The sequence below is a fragment of the Aptenodytes patagonicus genome, chromosome 22, assembly GCF_965638725.1.
Source record: "Aptenodytes patagonicus chromosome 22, bAptPat1.pri.cur, whole genome shotgun sequence".
NCBI classification, from domain to species: Eukaryota; Metazoa; Chordata; class Aves; order Sphenisciformes; family Spheniscidae; genus Aptenodytes; species Aptenodytes patagonicus.
Genome location: NC_134970.1, coordinates 6,851,555 through 6,866,080, shown reverse-complemented (window position 1 = coordinate 6,866,080; position 14,526 = coordinate 6,851,555). Strand labels below are relative to the sequence as shown.

General features: G+C 48.6%; 2 protein-coding genes across 7 annotated transcripts in view; one reads left to right on the top strand and one right to left on the bottom strand.

Annotated features, from left to right (window-relative positions):
* TNNI1 (troponin I1, slow skeletal type) overlaps positions 1-14,526 on the top strand; it is a 279,093-nt gene that overhangs the window by 113,045 nt on the left and 151,522 nt on the right. The gene's annotated exons all lie outside the window — the stretch shown is intronic.
* PPP1R12B (protein phosphatase 1 regulatory subunit 12B) overlaps positions 1-14,526 on the bottom strand; it is a 127,774-nt gene that overhangs the window by 4,136 nt on the left and 109,112 nt on the right. For 3 of the 6 annotated variants that reach the window (XM_076358198.1, XM_076358200.1, XM_076358202.1), the window contains 5 exons: positions 14,292-14,439; positions 13,135-13,239; positions 12,818-12,871; positions 10,390-10,440; positions 3,497-3,677 (listed from right to left, as the gene is read on the bottom strand). In XM_076358198.1, coding sequence (XP_076214313.1) covers positions 3,543-3,677; positions 10,390-10,440; positions 12,818-12,871; positions 13,135-13,239; positions 14,292-14,439 — 493 coding nt within the window. In that variant the 3' untranslated portion in view covers positions 3,497-3,542. The remainder of the gene's footprint in view (positions 1-3,496; positions 3,678-10,389; positions 10,441-12,817; positions 12,872-13,134; positions 13,240-14,291; positions 14,440-14,526) is intronic. The other 3 variants (XM_076358199.1, XM_076358201.1, XM_076358203.1) reach the window with 1 other exon arrangement.

The following is a 14,526-nucleotide window of genomic DNA, read 5'->3' as shown; positions in this document are numbered from 1 at the left end:
GAGAGCTTTTAGTTGGAAATAGAGGAAGAAATAGCTTCGACAAGACCTTCCCAGCATTTCTCATTGGCAAAAAGCCCTCCTGACTCCCCTTGCTTCCCACGTGCAGGCGGGTGACCTTCAGTGGACTGTCCCCAGCCGTTCAGGGACGGGAAGGAGACCCCGCGCTGCCCGTCTCGGGGTGTGACACAGAAGGTGTAACTTGCACCACGGGTGCCAGCAGCCCTGAGGGTGACCAGCCCCAGAGCCTGCTGGAAGAAGCCAGGGTGGAGCAGGGTCACACGCAGGCAAATGGCACCGGTATGAGCTCAGTGATGACTTCTCTCTGCCAAGGTGGATCTTAGAGGAATTCCCCCAAATTCAAAATCCCCACTAAACCTTCTCCTTCCTCCTAAGCTGGAGCTTCAGCTCTGACCACAACCTCCTGCCTGTCCCTCTCATCTGCAGCCCCTCCACAACCACCACCACCGAGCGCAGGCAGCTCCCGGGGCAGACGCCAGCTCCCACCGCTCCTGCTGGAGCAATTCCCTCCTTTCACAGTCAGGCCAAGCCGTGCCTGGCCCCAACGTGCCCAACCCCGTCCCTGCTGGCGCTGGTGGTGGATGCTCCAGACAGGATGTTTTGCAAGAGAGAGAGGAGGGGGGAAAGTGCAGCATGGCGGGATGCTGGGGAAAGGGTAAAACTATGTGATGGGCTGGCTGGAGCTTCAGCTAGTGCTGCTTAAAAGTGTCTCACTGGACCCAGTGGTGGTGTGACAGGGACATCTCCATGACAGGGCTGTCACCAGAACCGCAGTCATGACTCCTTATGCAATTTCTCACGGCCAAATGAGAGGCATCACCCATCACCAAAGTGCTCAGGAGCCCAGAGAAACGGGAAGAGCGCTTGCTGTCTCACTCTGCACTCCTCTGTTTCCTCCTGAGCTTTGTCTAACACCCACAACACAGCACGGTGCCTTCCAGTCCAGTGCACTGCGACAGTTCAACCACCTATTGGGATCTGCAGATAGACAGTCCCTGTCCTCTCTATGTCACGTGTTGGGGTGGCCTTGCAGTCTTGAATGTGTCCATCACTGCAATAAGGTAGTGATATAAATTTCTGCCACCTGCTTTGGTAGAGATAATCCATCACAGGTTCCCAGAAGCAACATCAGAGAGCAACCATCCCGGTTCTACAGCTTACTGGAAGCTCTGATGGTGTCTATGCCTTACACATATGCTTCAATGCAACTTTGGTGATTTATTCAAAAAGGAAGGAGCATAAGTACACGTAAAGCAAGCAATTCTTGAAAAGTTTCCCAGCTGTAACCCCACTCCATCAGTTTCCAGTGAAGCTTTCCAAAAACTAAAAATCAACCTTATAAAATTTCATTCCTCCCAGGCCAAGGGCATTCCTCCCTTCGAAGCAAAGCAGCCTCAAGTCAGGTAAAATAAACTGCATGTGGAGCAGGCTGGTAATGCAGGGGCCTGAAAACTGAAGCTTTATAAATGTCTCATTGGAAACGGTAAGGAGGGATGCAGCACAGCCCGCAGGGGACGGTGAGGCTGACCACGATGCAGCGTCAGCATAAAGTGAGTTTTGGGCTAGAGGCTGGTCTGAACAGCGGTGCTGTGTGTTACCTGTGACACCGGAGAAGGTAGCACTTCAGAAATTATGTGCATTTTGGAAAACGAGATTCTTTGAAAAGCACCACTGCTGCAAGAGCGTGGTAAATTTGTCAGAGTTTAAAACAGTGACATTACTGTATAGCTGTGATGCCTACAGACACTGGTGAGACAAGGTTTACAGGTACCAGCAACATCCTGTGTTAGACCTACTAAAAGAGCTGAAAAAAAAATCAGCGGAGCTTGCAGACACGCGGCTCTTCTCCAGCTTGGACACCAGCAGTGAATTGCAAACCTATAAGCAGTCCACCCATGTCTCAGCCAGCCTGCATGAGAGACAAGGCACGTCAGAGCAGACGGGTGTTAGCAGGGGGAAAGCAATAATGCGAGTATTTCCTAGGAGAGGAAGAGAGACCGGTGACTTACAGTTCGTGAAACATCATTTCTCTGAGTCTGGAAATAGTTTTGCTCAATTTTCCCTCTCAGATCTCAAAGCACGTTGGGAAGGAGAATGACTTAAACTCACCGCTTGTGAGAAGGAATGAGTCAGTGACAGGTTCGAGAACAGAAGATTTAAACCAGAAAGATGGTGAGATCATTTAATCTGACCATCTGCGCAATTCAGGCCACATAACACTGAACACCCCCTCTCCCAGGCCCTGTGATACACGCGTGGTCTTGAACTGAGACTCCCAGAAAGGGGAAGCCACAATTCCCCTGGTTAGTTTGTTTCTACTGTTAATCATCCTTGATATAATTTGTGTGCTAAGAATAGATTTTTTTATACCTTAGTGCCACTTCCAGCCCACGAGAGCATACTGCTTCTTCCTTTTTTTAAGAAAATAGCTATGTCTGAAGGGATCTGAATACCCCTACTAACCTGCAAAAGACAGGTAGGGCCATAAGAAAGAAGCATTTACAGCTTTATTTTAGCACTGAACCAATGAAGTAGCAAGAAAGGATGTAATTTAACTGCGTGATGTGCGAGGGCAAGGCTTACGGAAGGCTTGTCCTCGGATTTCAAACACTAATTGGTCTGCACGGAATTTAAAACAGAAGATGAAAGAAGAAAGCGCACCTGGTCCAGCTCCTATTGCTTCACCTGCCTTGTAGCCAGGCTGCAGGAGGCAGAGGGGACGCTGCAGCCTGTGAACTCAGACTCAAAAATCTGTTTAAAATGATGGAAGGAGCTTGTCCTCTTTGCTCAAGTGACCAAGAAAACCTGCTGAGGACTGCCCAGTTGTAGGTTTTCTAAAAATCACCTTCCTGCCTAAAATGTGCACTTTTCATAACATCCCTAGAAATTTGTTACATTGTTCATTCTGACTTTGGATAATCTTATTTGCTGGGTGCCAGCTTCTCACTGAACTAAGTCCAATTAGAAAAGAACTATATTATGAGCAGACACATAGCATAAACCACCTATTTCGAGGTAAGGTAATGGGGAAGGGGCTGCTGGCTAACCCATTGGCACCGACAAGCCAGCCCAAAGCCATTTGCCGGTGTGAAGCCACAGGGAAGCAGCTGATCCATCGCTCCTCAGCAGCCATCTCGGCGCCATCCACCCAGCCCTACGCCCGCGCGTCAAGGCGGGGAGCACGTCCTCCTATGTCTCTCCCAGACGATGGGCTCCACATGGACAAGGCAGCCCCCCCGATGCGGCCGGTTAGTAAAACGGCGAGGTCAGCATCATCTGCCAAGCAGAGCGAAAGTCAGCAGGACCGAACAGAGCCTCCAGCGAAAGAAACCCTGCCTTCAGCCGGGCAGTAACACCATGCTTTTGGCTTTCGGAGGATCCTTTGCCACATGCTGCTTTTGAGCCACAAGCTTCGTCAGACACCCTCGAGAGCAACGAGGCGAGGGGGAACAGCCCGGGCAAGGGAGCGGAGACCTGCCTGGAAGAGTGGAAGAGGGAGGCGAGATGAGCCGAAGGGAAAGCAGCTACAGCTCCTCTGATTCGGAGGGCTTGGCAGGCAGAGAAAGTCTGGCTACGACCCGGGTCAGAGCCCTGTTTTCAGCCAGCAGTTGCTCATTCATCTGCCTCAGAGTGTGAATCTGTTTGAGCTGGTGGAGATTCTGCAGAGAGTGAGAGGAGTGGACAGAAAAAGACAGAGAAAACACACCACGAAGACAAAAGGGCACAGAAATGTGAATTTAGTCCACAAGCAGTGAAAGAAAAAAAGAGAATAAAAGAAAAATTAGTAGCAGTGAGTGCTGGATGGGCAGCAGCTCAGATGCTGGGGGAAATGGGGAAAGCCTTACAACACACTGAGGATGTTTTGGGAACCATCCCTTTCTCCAGGGGCCCCCAAAGCCTTTAGAAAGGTCAAATAAAGGGATTTCCCACCACAAAGCAGGACAGTCTCTTGCAGGTTATATTCTAGTTTACCCAGACAGCGAGCTCCAGCAGCACACAGCCCCTGGACTTAGGAACTACTGTGAGAATTATCACCATTGACTTACCACCCACGCAGGCTTTGAAAACACTGCTGGCAACTGAGAATTTCTTTAAAACTCCTTTTCTTCACGGATCTCTAAAAGCTAAAGCAGTCTTGTGTAGCAAAGAGCGATCAGAGCTTCATGGGAGATTTTAAAGGCACAGACTGAAGCACCTGAAAGTGTCACTGTCCTACAGCTGACCACCGAGACACGTACCACGTCTACTTGCATCCCTCGTCCCTGCAGCACCTGAATGACGGCTCTTGGGTCTGCTCAGGCTTCAGTCCTGCCAAAAGGTCTGGGCTGTGTGTGGGTTTTTCATCCCTGCCCAGATTCAACTCTTCTCTGTCACGGGGCTCAATGTATCCCTGATCTCCAGAGGTGAAAAGTCAGAACCTTAAACCGCTGATTTTAACTAGATCACAGCATCTTACGCAGGAGGCACGTGCAAACATGGCATTCTTGGTTACAAAAGAAACAAAAAGAAGCAAAGGATGGTGTAGAAATCGAGCCCCAAAGCTGGGGCTAGCACAGGTATAGCGGCAACGGGGAGACACAGAACATAAAAGCAATGAGGAAGGCAAAACAGGAAAATGGTAAAAGCCATGCAGACATCACCATTTCTACAAGGACAACATTTTTCCCAGTGATGCTAAAGCGAAACCATGTGCTGGACATTTATACCAAGCGCGGGGGCCAGGACATGCTGAGGGATGCAGAGCTGCTTTCTGGGCAGTGTCCCGTCCCTCCTTCCTCCCGACAGCTCGCCGTGCAGCAGGGCCACATGAATGAGAAACTCCTTCATGGTGGAAGGAGCACAGACACTGGGCAGGGGGAAGGCAGGAAGGGAAACATCTGCGAGAAGAGTAGTTTTAAGTTCAAGTGGAAAAAATCCCAGCCCAGAACCAAAGCAGCTTCTGTCCTGCCCGCAAACCAACATGCTCCTCCCGGTGTCCTCCTACTTGTGAGCTTGCGACGGCAGGAAGGAGACAGAGGGAAGGGTCTACTGGGAGGGGGATTCCCTTCTGCCATTTAATTAGCAGAAAGTGCTCAAAGGGAGGTCACTGTCTGTCCTTAACCAGAAGCAGCATGGGCAAATCTACTGCGATATGAAGAACTTGCATGAACTTCCACCCAACTTGCATGACGTGGAGCTGGCTGCAGTTGGCAAGGAACCTGCTGCATCCCAGGACATTTTGTCCAAGGGCTCATTCCTGTGTAAAAGAGAAGTATTTCGTGTAGCCCCCATCCATCAGCTTAATTCTAGTTACTCAAAAGCACTACCTCTGCTCCCCGTTAAGGAATCAAGATACCTTGTCCAAAATCCTTGCAAAACCAACAGAAGCAAGGCAGGTGAGTGCAGGGAGTCAGCAAAGGATGGGGTTTGAGCCCCCCGAGGACATCAAACTGACAAAGCAGCTCCTGCTACTTGGACTACGCCAACGCAATTCTGACACTGGAAAAATCAACAGGTCCTGAGACAGAGCTACAGCCAACAAACTGCAGGAGAACTTCAGGGACACCTCAGCAGTGAGATCCCCTCTCACCAAATCTCAGCCATTTATCCATCACTTAACCCATCCGAGCTGTGCCGGCTCCCCCTGTGCTTGGTGAGGACACAGATGGACATCACACATCTGTCCTGCGATACATCACACCCAGGAGCCGCCGGAGGATGGTTCATACTGGAAAAGCCATTTCTTCTGGTGGTGTCATGGATTATAAACATCCTGTGTTTTATCACAGGGAACACAGCTGAGCATCTGGCTGGCAGAAAACATCAAACATATGTAAAACAGGGTGCCATGCTACGCAGGATAGAAAGGATTGTGATCGTTTTAGAGACCACCTTTATTTTTCCATACCAATATAGCACGAAACCTCAGCATGGCACGATCAGATGCAGCTCAGCCTCAGCACGCTGCCACAGACGATAAAAAGGATCACTTATGTAAAAAAGTGTGTGTGCTGCCGGTAGGACAGCCTTCTATTTATCCAAGAAACCTAGCAAAGGCTGGGAAGCTGGGACTGAAGCCAAGGGCGAAGACCAGAATCTGGACGATACCGCTGTGATTGCTTATCACTCTGCTTGATACTTGGCTTACCGAAAGCAGGTTTCTTGGTTCAGCTGTACCTGTCTTCAGTGAAAGGATTTTGTGCCTGCAACACTAGGGGAAATAAAAATGCCCCAAGCATGCACACTGTACAAAGCCAGGAGGTGCAGTGCTGCCACGGAATAAAGAAGCTTCTGTGACCTTCAAGAAAAATTGCTGTGTGAAGTTGGGACCTCAGGCACTTGGCATTGAATTCAGTTCAGTGCAAACGCTAATTTACTTTCTCCTTCCTCAGCCAAGTTGCTGGATCTCCAGTTAAATTCTGCAGTCACTTAGGAAAATGCTGCACTGCTCTGTCACCTGCACAACAGCAGGTCTGCAGGAGCAGCTCTGGCACCAAAGACTTAGAATCATAGAATCATTGAGGTTGGAAAAGACCTCTAAGATCATCGAGTCCAACTGTCAACCCAACACCACCATGCCCACTAAACCATGTCCCTAAGCGCCTCATCTACTCGTCTTTTAAATACTTCCAGGGATGGGGACTCCACCACTCCCCTGGGCAGCCTGTTCCAATGTTTCACCACTCTTTCAGTAAAGAAATTTTTCCTCACGTCCAATCTAAACCTCCCCTGGCACAACTTGAGGCCGTTTCCTCTTGTCCTATCGCTTGTTACTTTGGAGAAAAGACCAACACCCACCTCGCTACAACCTCCTTTCAGGTAGTTGTAGAGAGCGATGAGGTCTCCCCTCAGCCTCCTTTTCTCCAGGCTAAACAACCCCAGTTCCCTCAGCCGCTCCTCATCAGACTTGTTCTCCGGACCCCTCACCAGCCTCGTTGCCCTTCTCTGGACACGCTCCAGCACCTCAACGTCCTTCTTGGAGTGAGGGGCCCAAAACTGAACACAGTATTCAAGGTGCGGCCTCACCAGTGCCGAGTACAGGGGCACGATCGCTTCCCTACTCCTACTGGCCGCACTATTTCTGATACAGGCCAGGATGCCATTGGCCTTCTTGGCCACCTGGGCACACAGCCGGCTCATGTTCAGCCAGCTGTCGACCAGCACCCCCAGGTCCTTTTCCGCCAGGCAGCTTTCCAGCCGCTCTTCCCCAAGCCTGTAGCGCTGCATGGGGTTGTTGTGGCCGAAGTGCAGGACCCGGCACTTGGCCTTGTTGAACCTTGTACAATTGGTCTGGGCCCATCGATCCAGCCTGTCCAGGTCCCTCTGCAGAGCCTTCCTACCCTTGAGCAGATCAACACTCCCGCCCAACTTGGTGTCATCTGCAAACTGCCTGAGGGTGCACTCAATCCCCTTGTCCAGATCATCGATAAAGATATTGAACAAGACCAGCCCCAGTACTGAGCCCTGGGGAACACCGCTCGTGACCGGCCGCCAGCTGGATTTAACTCCATTCACCACAACTCTCTGGGCCCGGCTGTCCAGCCAGTTTTTTACCCAGCGCAGAGTCCACCTGTCTAAGCCGTGAGCCGCCAGCTTCTCGAGGAGAATGCTGTGGGAGACGGTGTCAAAGGCCTTACTGAAGTCCAGGTAGACCACATCCACAGCCTTTCCCTCATCCACTAGGCGGGTCACCCGGTCATAGAAGGAGATCAGGTTGGTCAAGCAGGACCTGCCTCTCATGAACCCGTGCTGGCTGGGCCTGATCCCCTGGTTGTCCTGCACATGCCTTGTGAGCGCCCTCAAGATGAACCGCTCCATAATCTTCCCCGGCACCGAGGTCAGGCTGACAGGCTGACAGAATGACTTCTTTGAGATCACCGAATTTGTCCTGCTCCTCTCCATTTCTTGATCGCTTCGTTAGCAGTGGTTAAACTCATGAAAGGCACAAAGCTCGTTACCTCAAGCGTACCCTGAAGTACAAAGTGTTTCGGTCACAGAAACCGAGGACCTTCCCGTGACCACTGCTGTGCCTCCTCTTCCTAAGAGGTCAGCTGCAAGAAGAGGAAAGCCCTGGCCAGGGCGTCTGATGCACAGAACTGGACACAGACACCCAAGGATCAAAAGCTAGATGTGAGCCATGCCGGACTGGTTCAATTCAAAGACCAGTGGAAAGAATCCCAAAACCCACAGTATTACTTGAGACCTAATAACCTGGCATGTTTGATTGTTTCCCCTTGCTGCTCTCCATGTTAAAGGAAACTGGTGGGTTTGCTTAAGTCGCTTATTCCTTCTGATTCTGCTCGACAGCTACTCAGCTAGCGCAAGAAGCAGGAATGAAAGTCTAACCAGAATTAATAGATTTGTTTTCCTGGCTCAACTTCCACACTAGGGATTAATACAGGTGCTCTGTGGAGGTTATCTCATTCTAGGTAAACACAGCTGGGCTGACTCTCCCGCTTTAAGGCACGGTGTAAGTGGACATGAAAAGTGCTTTCCTTATGGACTTTGCCAGTTCAACTTTTTTATCTTCAGAGATTTTATACTCCTTTTATTGAGTGGCTGTCAAGAAAGACATGTCACAGTGCACACAGGTACTCACCACGTGCTCAAGTTTTTGCAAAAACTAGTGGAAATGTAGCAGAACCTCAGAAGAGATATTTTCAAATTTCATGTCTATTTATTCCACTAACAAAAGGCCACTTTGGTTGTTCAATGCAGCAAGAACGCAGCAGAGAGCAAAGAGTAAGTACCACTCTCGAGGACCTGATAGCTCATTTTCAGCTAGACCACAGGCTCCTTTAGCTCACGTCTCCAGCAGTGACCAGCAGCTTCGGGGCAATATAAGAATATGTCGAACTTCTAGCAGTGTTTCTCCTTTTGCACCATCTTGGCTTCCATCAGTCTGCAGCTCCGGACTACCCGAACCAGGGGCACTTTGGCTGCGTCCAACAGTTCCTACAGGCACCTTCTTTCATTAATTGCTTTCCAAATCAATATAAATGTTTCAAAACCGACAGGCCACTAGAGGACACCAATTTGGCTTTTTACTCCATGGACTGAGCTGGTTTGCAGAGTGATCCGCATAGCTGAAGAAACAACACAAACTGCTACTGTCTGCATTTTCTCTTGAAGGCTGTATTTCTGTAATTACAGGAAGGTCTTTCTGGAGTTAAAGGTTGCTACCTGTTCAGTGAACAAAGAATTTGGAATTTAGGCATTCAGTCCTTTCTCCTTCCCCTTCTGGCTAGCACATCCACACTTATTTTCTCCTCCATGAAAGAACAAGAGAGCCTTTACAGTAAGACTCCACCAAATCGTTCTGCTACTTATTGCAGTAGAAGATGCAGCACAAGCCAATGGCTCCTTTCAAAGACGTACGCTCGGTAAATATATGAAGCTTCAAATAGAAACATAAAGTTGGAACCTCCTCCAGGGTGGCAGGAAATTGCTTCCATCAGTGCACGGTGCCGGGAGAGCTCACAGCTCTCAGATGGGGTCCTTCCTTCTTAAAGTAGCTTGGTCCCACCTGGGTCATGCTCAAAGGGAATGAAAGCGCAGGGCACAGAGCAAAGGGGGGCATTCTGTGAATACGAGCATTAAAATATAGCGTAAAATGATGTAATGCTGCAAAATCAGTGTGAAGTTTTAGGTGTACTTAGGTGGCAAAACACACTGCTTCCTGCTCTGCAGTGCTCCCCCCTAGCCCCGTGCTCGCAGGGCATCCAAGCCACAGCAGGAGGAGAACCATCCTTCTGGTTCTTCGAAGCAATGCCACGAGAGAGAGGAGAACGCGAAGGAGCAGTCGGTGGCGGATGTCTCGTGACAGTAAGCCATGCTGCACATTTCACCAGGAAGCAAATTCCTCTTTGCTGAAATCTATTCCAGGCTGACTCACTGACACAGCCTTCCAGTAACATGCTTTAGGAAGGGAGTACAGAAATACAATCACTCTGTGTTTTTTCCTGGCTAGTGTGCGTGATCTCAAAAGCCAGCTTTGTCTTCTTACCCATCTGGAGAGAACCACAACGGCTTAACTGGGGCTGCAGACTATTCAGAGCACAGAGGGTCAGCACAATGAAACTCATCGATGCCACAAAAGGTTAGTTTTGGAAAGCATTTAAGGAGAACAGCTTTCACAGTTCTTGAATCAAACAGCATAACAAATTAAACATATGGTGCAATCAGATGAACGATAATAGGACAGTTTTATTAGTTTCGTGTTTGGAGAACATGGCCATTAAAGTAAGTTCTGACTGCATGAAGGAACATGCTCAGAGGTAACACGAGTCCCTTCCCATGTACACCTTTAATATCCTATTCCTGGGTTACAATCCCAAAAGACATTAATACAAAACATAAAAAACGGAACAGAGTGAATAGATTATTTCCTACCTTCATCTCCTCTTCCATTTCAGAGAGTTTCCGCTCCAGGGCTCGCTTCTCCTGTTTACAAGGATTCATAACAAAGATGGTCACAAGGATTTAAAAGAAAAACTTACAGCACATTTTCTTTTAAAGAAAAATAAGAGTCGTATTTCTGTAGGAGCATTCACTGAAAAGCATCTCAAAGTAACACACAGGTTACAACTAGGAGCTGATCAGATGGGACAGAGCAGCTGGTAAACCAGCAGGCGATACGTGCTGGGCCTGTTTCGGCAGATGTCTTGATCCTGAGCTCTCTTCACACCCCTTCAATGAAACTATTCCCCCACCTTTAGTGATCCCAGTTTTCAGGACTTTCTGATGTAATGTGATTTTGAGCTCTGTAGGTGAAGCCATGGATTGAACTGCACCCCACTAAAGGAGGCAATGAGAAAACTCACCGAGCCCGTCAAATAGGAAACAGTGAACAGGGAAAGGCGCCTGGAAATGCTGCTTCTCCCAGATTAATTTAGGGCTTCAAAGCTGTAAAGCTGACTGCTTTCAGTATATTTTGGAAACCGACAATGACACAGGTAGGCTCTGCCACGTGAGTACTCGTGGTGCCCTCCGTGGACAGCTAGAGCCCTTGCCTAGAGGGAGAGACCTGGACTCCATCAATGAATTTTTCAACACGGGAGGGCTCAAACCGCCCCAGGAAAGCACACTGAGCAGGAGGAAATGGCAAACGTGGGTCGGGAACAGGCTTTACACTCTCTGGCCCACTCCTTCGCCCTCTGCAAAGAAACATGAGGCCAGGAGAGTGAGGAAAACACAGCTTTTGAGTGTGGCCGTGGATGATGGGTTCTGGGTCATTTTTTGTCCACAGCACACTTCATCCAGGGATTTGTCAGTGCAAAATGCGTAAGCCATCCTGGAAACAGTTAATACCATCTTCACTGAGAACACTCAGGCACCTTTTTTTCTCTCTAACTCTCAGAAACCTGTATTTGTGGCTGTCGTGATCCTAATTCAACAAAAGTGATGCGGGACATTGCCCCAGCTTGGAAGCATCACACGGGTGGGAGGTTGGATGCGTGGTGTGAGCTCCCTCTTGTTGGGGATGTCTGCTCAGGGCAAGTGCTCTGACCACCACACTCTCTTTTTTTCCCCCCAAAAAAAGCTCCACCCGTGTCATGACTTCCCCCAGCAGCGATGTTCAGATGACAGTGATGGTTGCATGTTTGATAACCCCACTCAGCCCGCTTTAAGCACACCTAGGAATCAGGCCCACACGGATCATTGCTTTGAGAATCTCAGTCTCGGGGTTCAGACTGGTGCGGAGATGCTCAGCTGAGCTTACACAGCAGTGCCATGGCCCGAGCATCAGCTCAACTTCAGCAACCTTGGTTGCACCTGCACCGGTAGGTACATCACACACTTGTACTGAGGGCTGGTGTGCTCTGCCTAACTCTGTCCAAAGTGGGGATCCTGAACGTCACCTCCTCCGGATTATATGTGGCAAATCCCGGGAAGTGTTTACACATAAATAATTAAGATCTTTCATGGTACGAATTGAATTTAAACACACGGTTCGACCATCCAGCAAAGCTCCTAAATATTCAGGAGATGAAACACTTTAGGAGGAACCTCCACTTCAGGCAACCCTCCAACATGTAAGTGGGTGTTACTGAAAAATTAGAGCCAGGCTCCAGCTTTAATTAACCACTGAGGTACTGGTGGGAAGATGAGCCGTAATGGCCATCAGCTGGAGCAGGGGAGGTTCTGACTAGATGTAGGGAAACAAAAAAACCACTATGAGGATAGGTAAGAACTGGAAGAAGGGGCTGCAGCTGTGGAAACTCAACACTCAGAGGTCTTGATGAAATGATGGGACAAAGCCCTGACTAACCTGGTTGACTCTGCTGGGATGCGCTACAGATCTCCTCGGGTCCCTTCCAATCTGACCGAAGCTATGGTCACTTAAGGCAGAAATTTAGCCAGACACTGCCTGTTCAGCTTAGCTTACTGCAATGAATCTGACTGTTCAATTAAGAGGAAGGAGCATTCAAACATTCAGCTTTCAAGTATAATCACAAGACAGACACCCAGCTAGTGTTTTGCCTCGTTCCCCCCACCATCCCCAAACAGTCTTTATTTATAAGGATCAAGAATATTTTAAAGCACAATGGACCAACAGTCTCTTAGCACGATACAATACAATTCTTCGGTCCGCAGCTTCCTATTACAAGAGAAAGAAATCAGAACTAAGCTAATTTGCAAAGAGAGCAGAAAAGTCTCAGACACTGAAAAGGTCAGAACACAATTATCACTGTGCACTGCTCCACAAAGCAAAAAAATAACTTATCTTTTAATTAACACTCTCCTTCAAGAAATTACTATGCCCTGCAGAGCAACATGAGGCAAAGATTGTGACTCAGAAGAAAGCAGAGACACATACCCTTTTTTCCATCTCCAGCATGCTGGACCGGTCAGAAGTTTTCTCCTGTTTCTGCTATATAAATTAAGAATAGAAAGCTATTAAAACCGAGAGGCGTTCACAGGATGCTGCACAAAGGCCTAGATAGCCTACAGATGCACTTGCCCGGAGAAGCAGTCTTTACAGAATCACTCACACTTATTTCTGTGAAAAATAACAGCCTCCTCTGTAGCACCTTCCCTCCCAAGAGCTAAATCCTTTCCCATGCTGGAACATGCACTGCCTTGTCGTGGGCCGGTGCTCAGTTTCTCCCGTCTAAGAGGCGGTTTTTGCCTTACCTGGGCTGCTTTTTCCAACTTTGATTTGATGTCGGCCAATTCAAGCTGGGCTTCTTGCAGTTTTGTCTTCAGCTTTTGATTTTCAGACAGGGCGCTTTCATATAACTGAAATATGAAACAAAAGACTTCAGTTAACCAGGCTGCTCTTCGGCCACTGCACAGACCCAGTTCTGCCGCACTACTCCGAGCAGACGTGTGTCCTCAGCACTGAGCAGAGGCAGCTGCGGGGTTTGCTTCGCTCCCCCATGTCAGGCTATTAGAAGAAGGGCAAACAGAACTAGTTTGGATACTTTATTAACGTTTTCATAATTCATATGAAATAAGACAACAGCTGTTTAATTTTGTAGGGTGTTTTAAATTTAGGTAAACCACCAAGCACTAAGTTACGTATGCTGGATGTATCTGAACCTGTGATTCTGTTGTGCTCCCCAACACAACACAGCCTACTTGCTCTTCTGTGCTTTTAGTTTGAAGAGGAGGAGAAAGAAGGACAATTTTAGGCCACTCCAAAATGGATCTTTTCCCCTTCACTTCCTTCAAACAAGCAGAATTACCATCCCTCTAAGAGGACAAACTGGGCGTACTGCCTGCCTCTTCTGGCCAGACATGTTCATGAAGAAGAGTGGGGTGCTGCTTATCGCGCGAGGCTTTTCAGCATCATAGTAATTTCAGAATTAAGGTCATCTTAATCTGTTTACTTCTCATATGGTCTTTACATTGATACTAGATGTGCGTGGCAGTCCATATTACTGCCTTTCAAGGATTATGTTGAAAGTTTCAGAGATTATAGAAAAAATAATTCTGGAACGTTATAGCAGCAAAAATAATGCTGCGCTTGAGCCATGCTGGCATGCTCAACAGCATCTTTTCTTGCTCCTTTCAAATCCCTCCCAGCATTTCTCCAGCCTGGCTCCTCAGTCCCCCTCCCCCAGATATCTGACTTTGCACGGTGTCCTTTCACCCCTTGTCCTTTTTCGACCCTCTGAAGGGCTGATGCATTTGAAAAAGGCTGGTGTGACTTCCAAAAGCAATGGAAACAGAGAAAATAAAAATAAACTTTTTCTCTTTCTTTCCAAAGACTCTCAGTGCAGGTTTCTGCAGCAACAGGCAGCTTCAAAGGTGCATGCAGTGACAATAATACATTCAAAAAACCCTACTTTTTTATAGTCCCTGTTACTCTCCTCTTCTGCTCTGCTGCTGAGGGCGGCTAACCGGTTCTCCCTCCGGGTGTAGGCACTGGAGCGGCTGGAGGCACGATCGCTGTAGGAGGAGTCACTGGTGGTAGGGTTCGTAGCTGCTTCCAACCTAAAACACGATGAAGATCTAGCACCGTGGAGCCACTGTTACTTTGGGACAGCCAGTATCAGCCTGACCGGTTGCGACTCGGGGCCG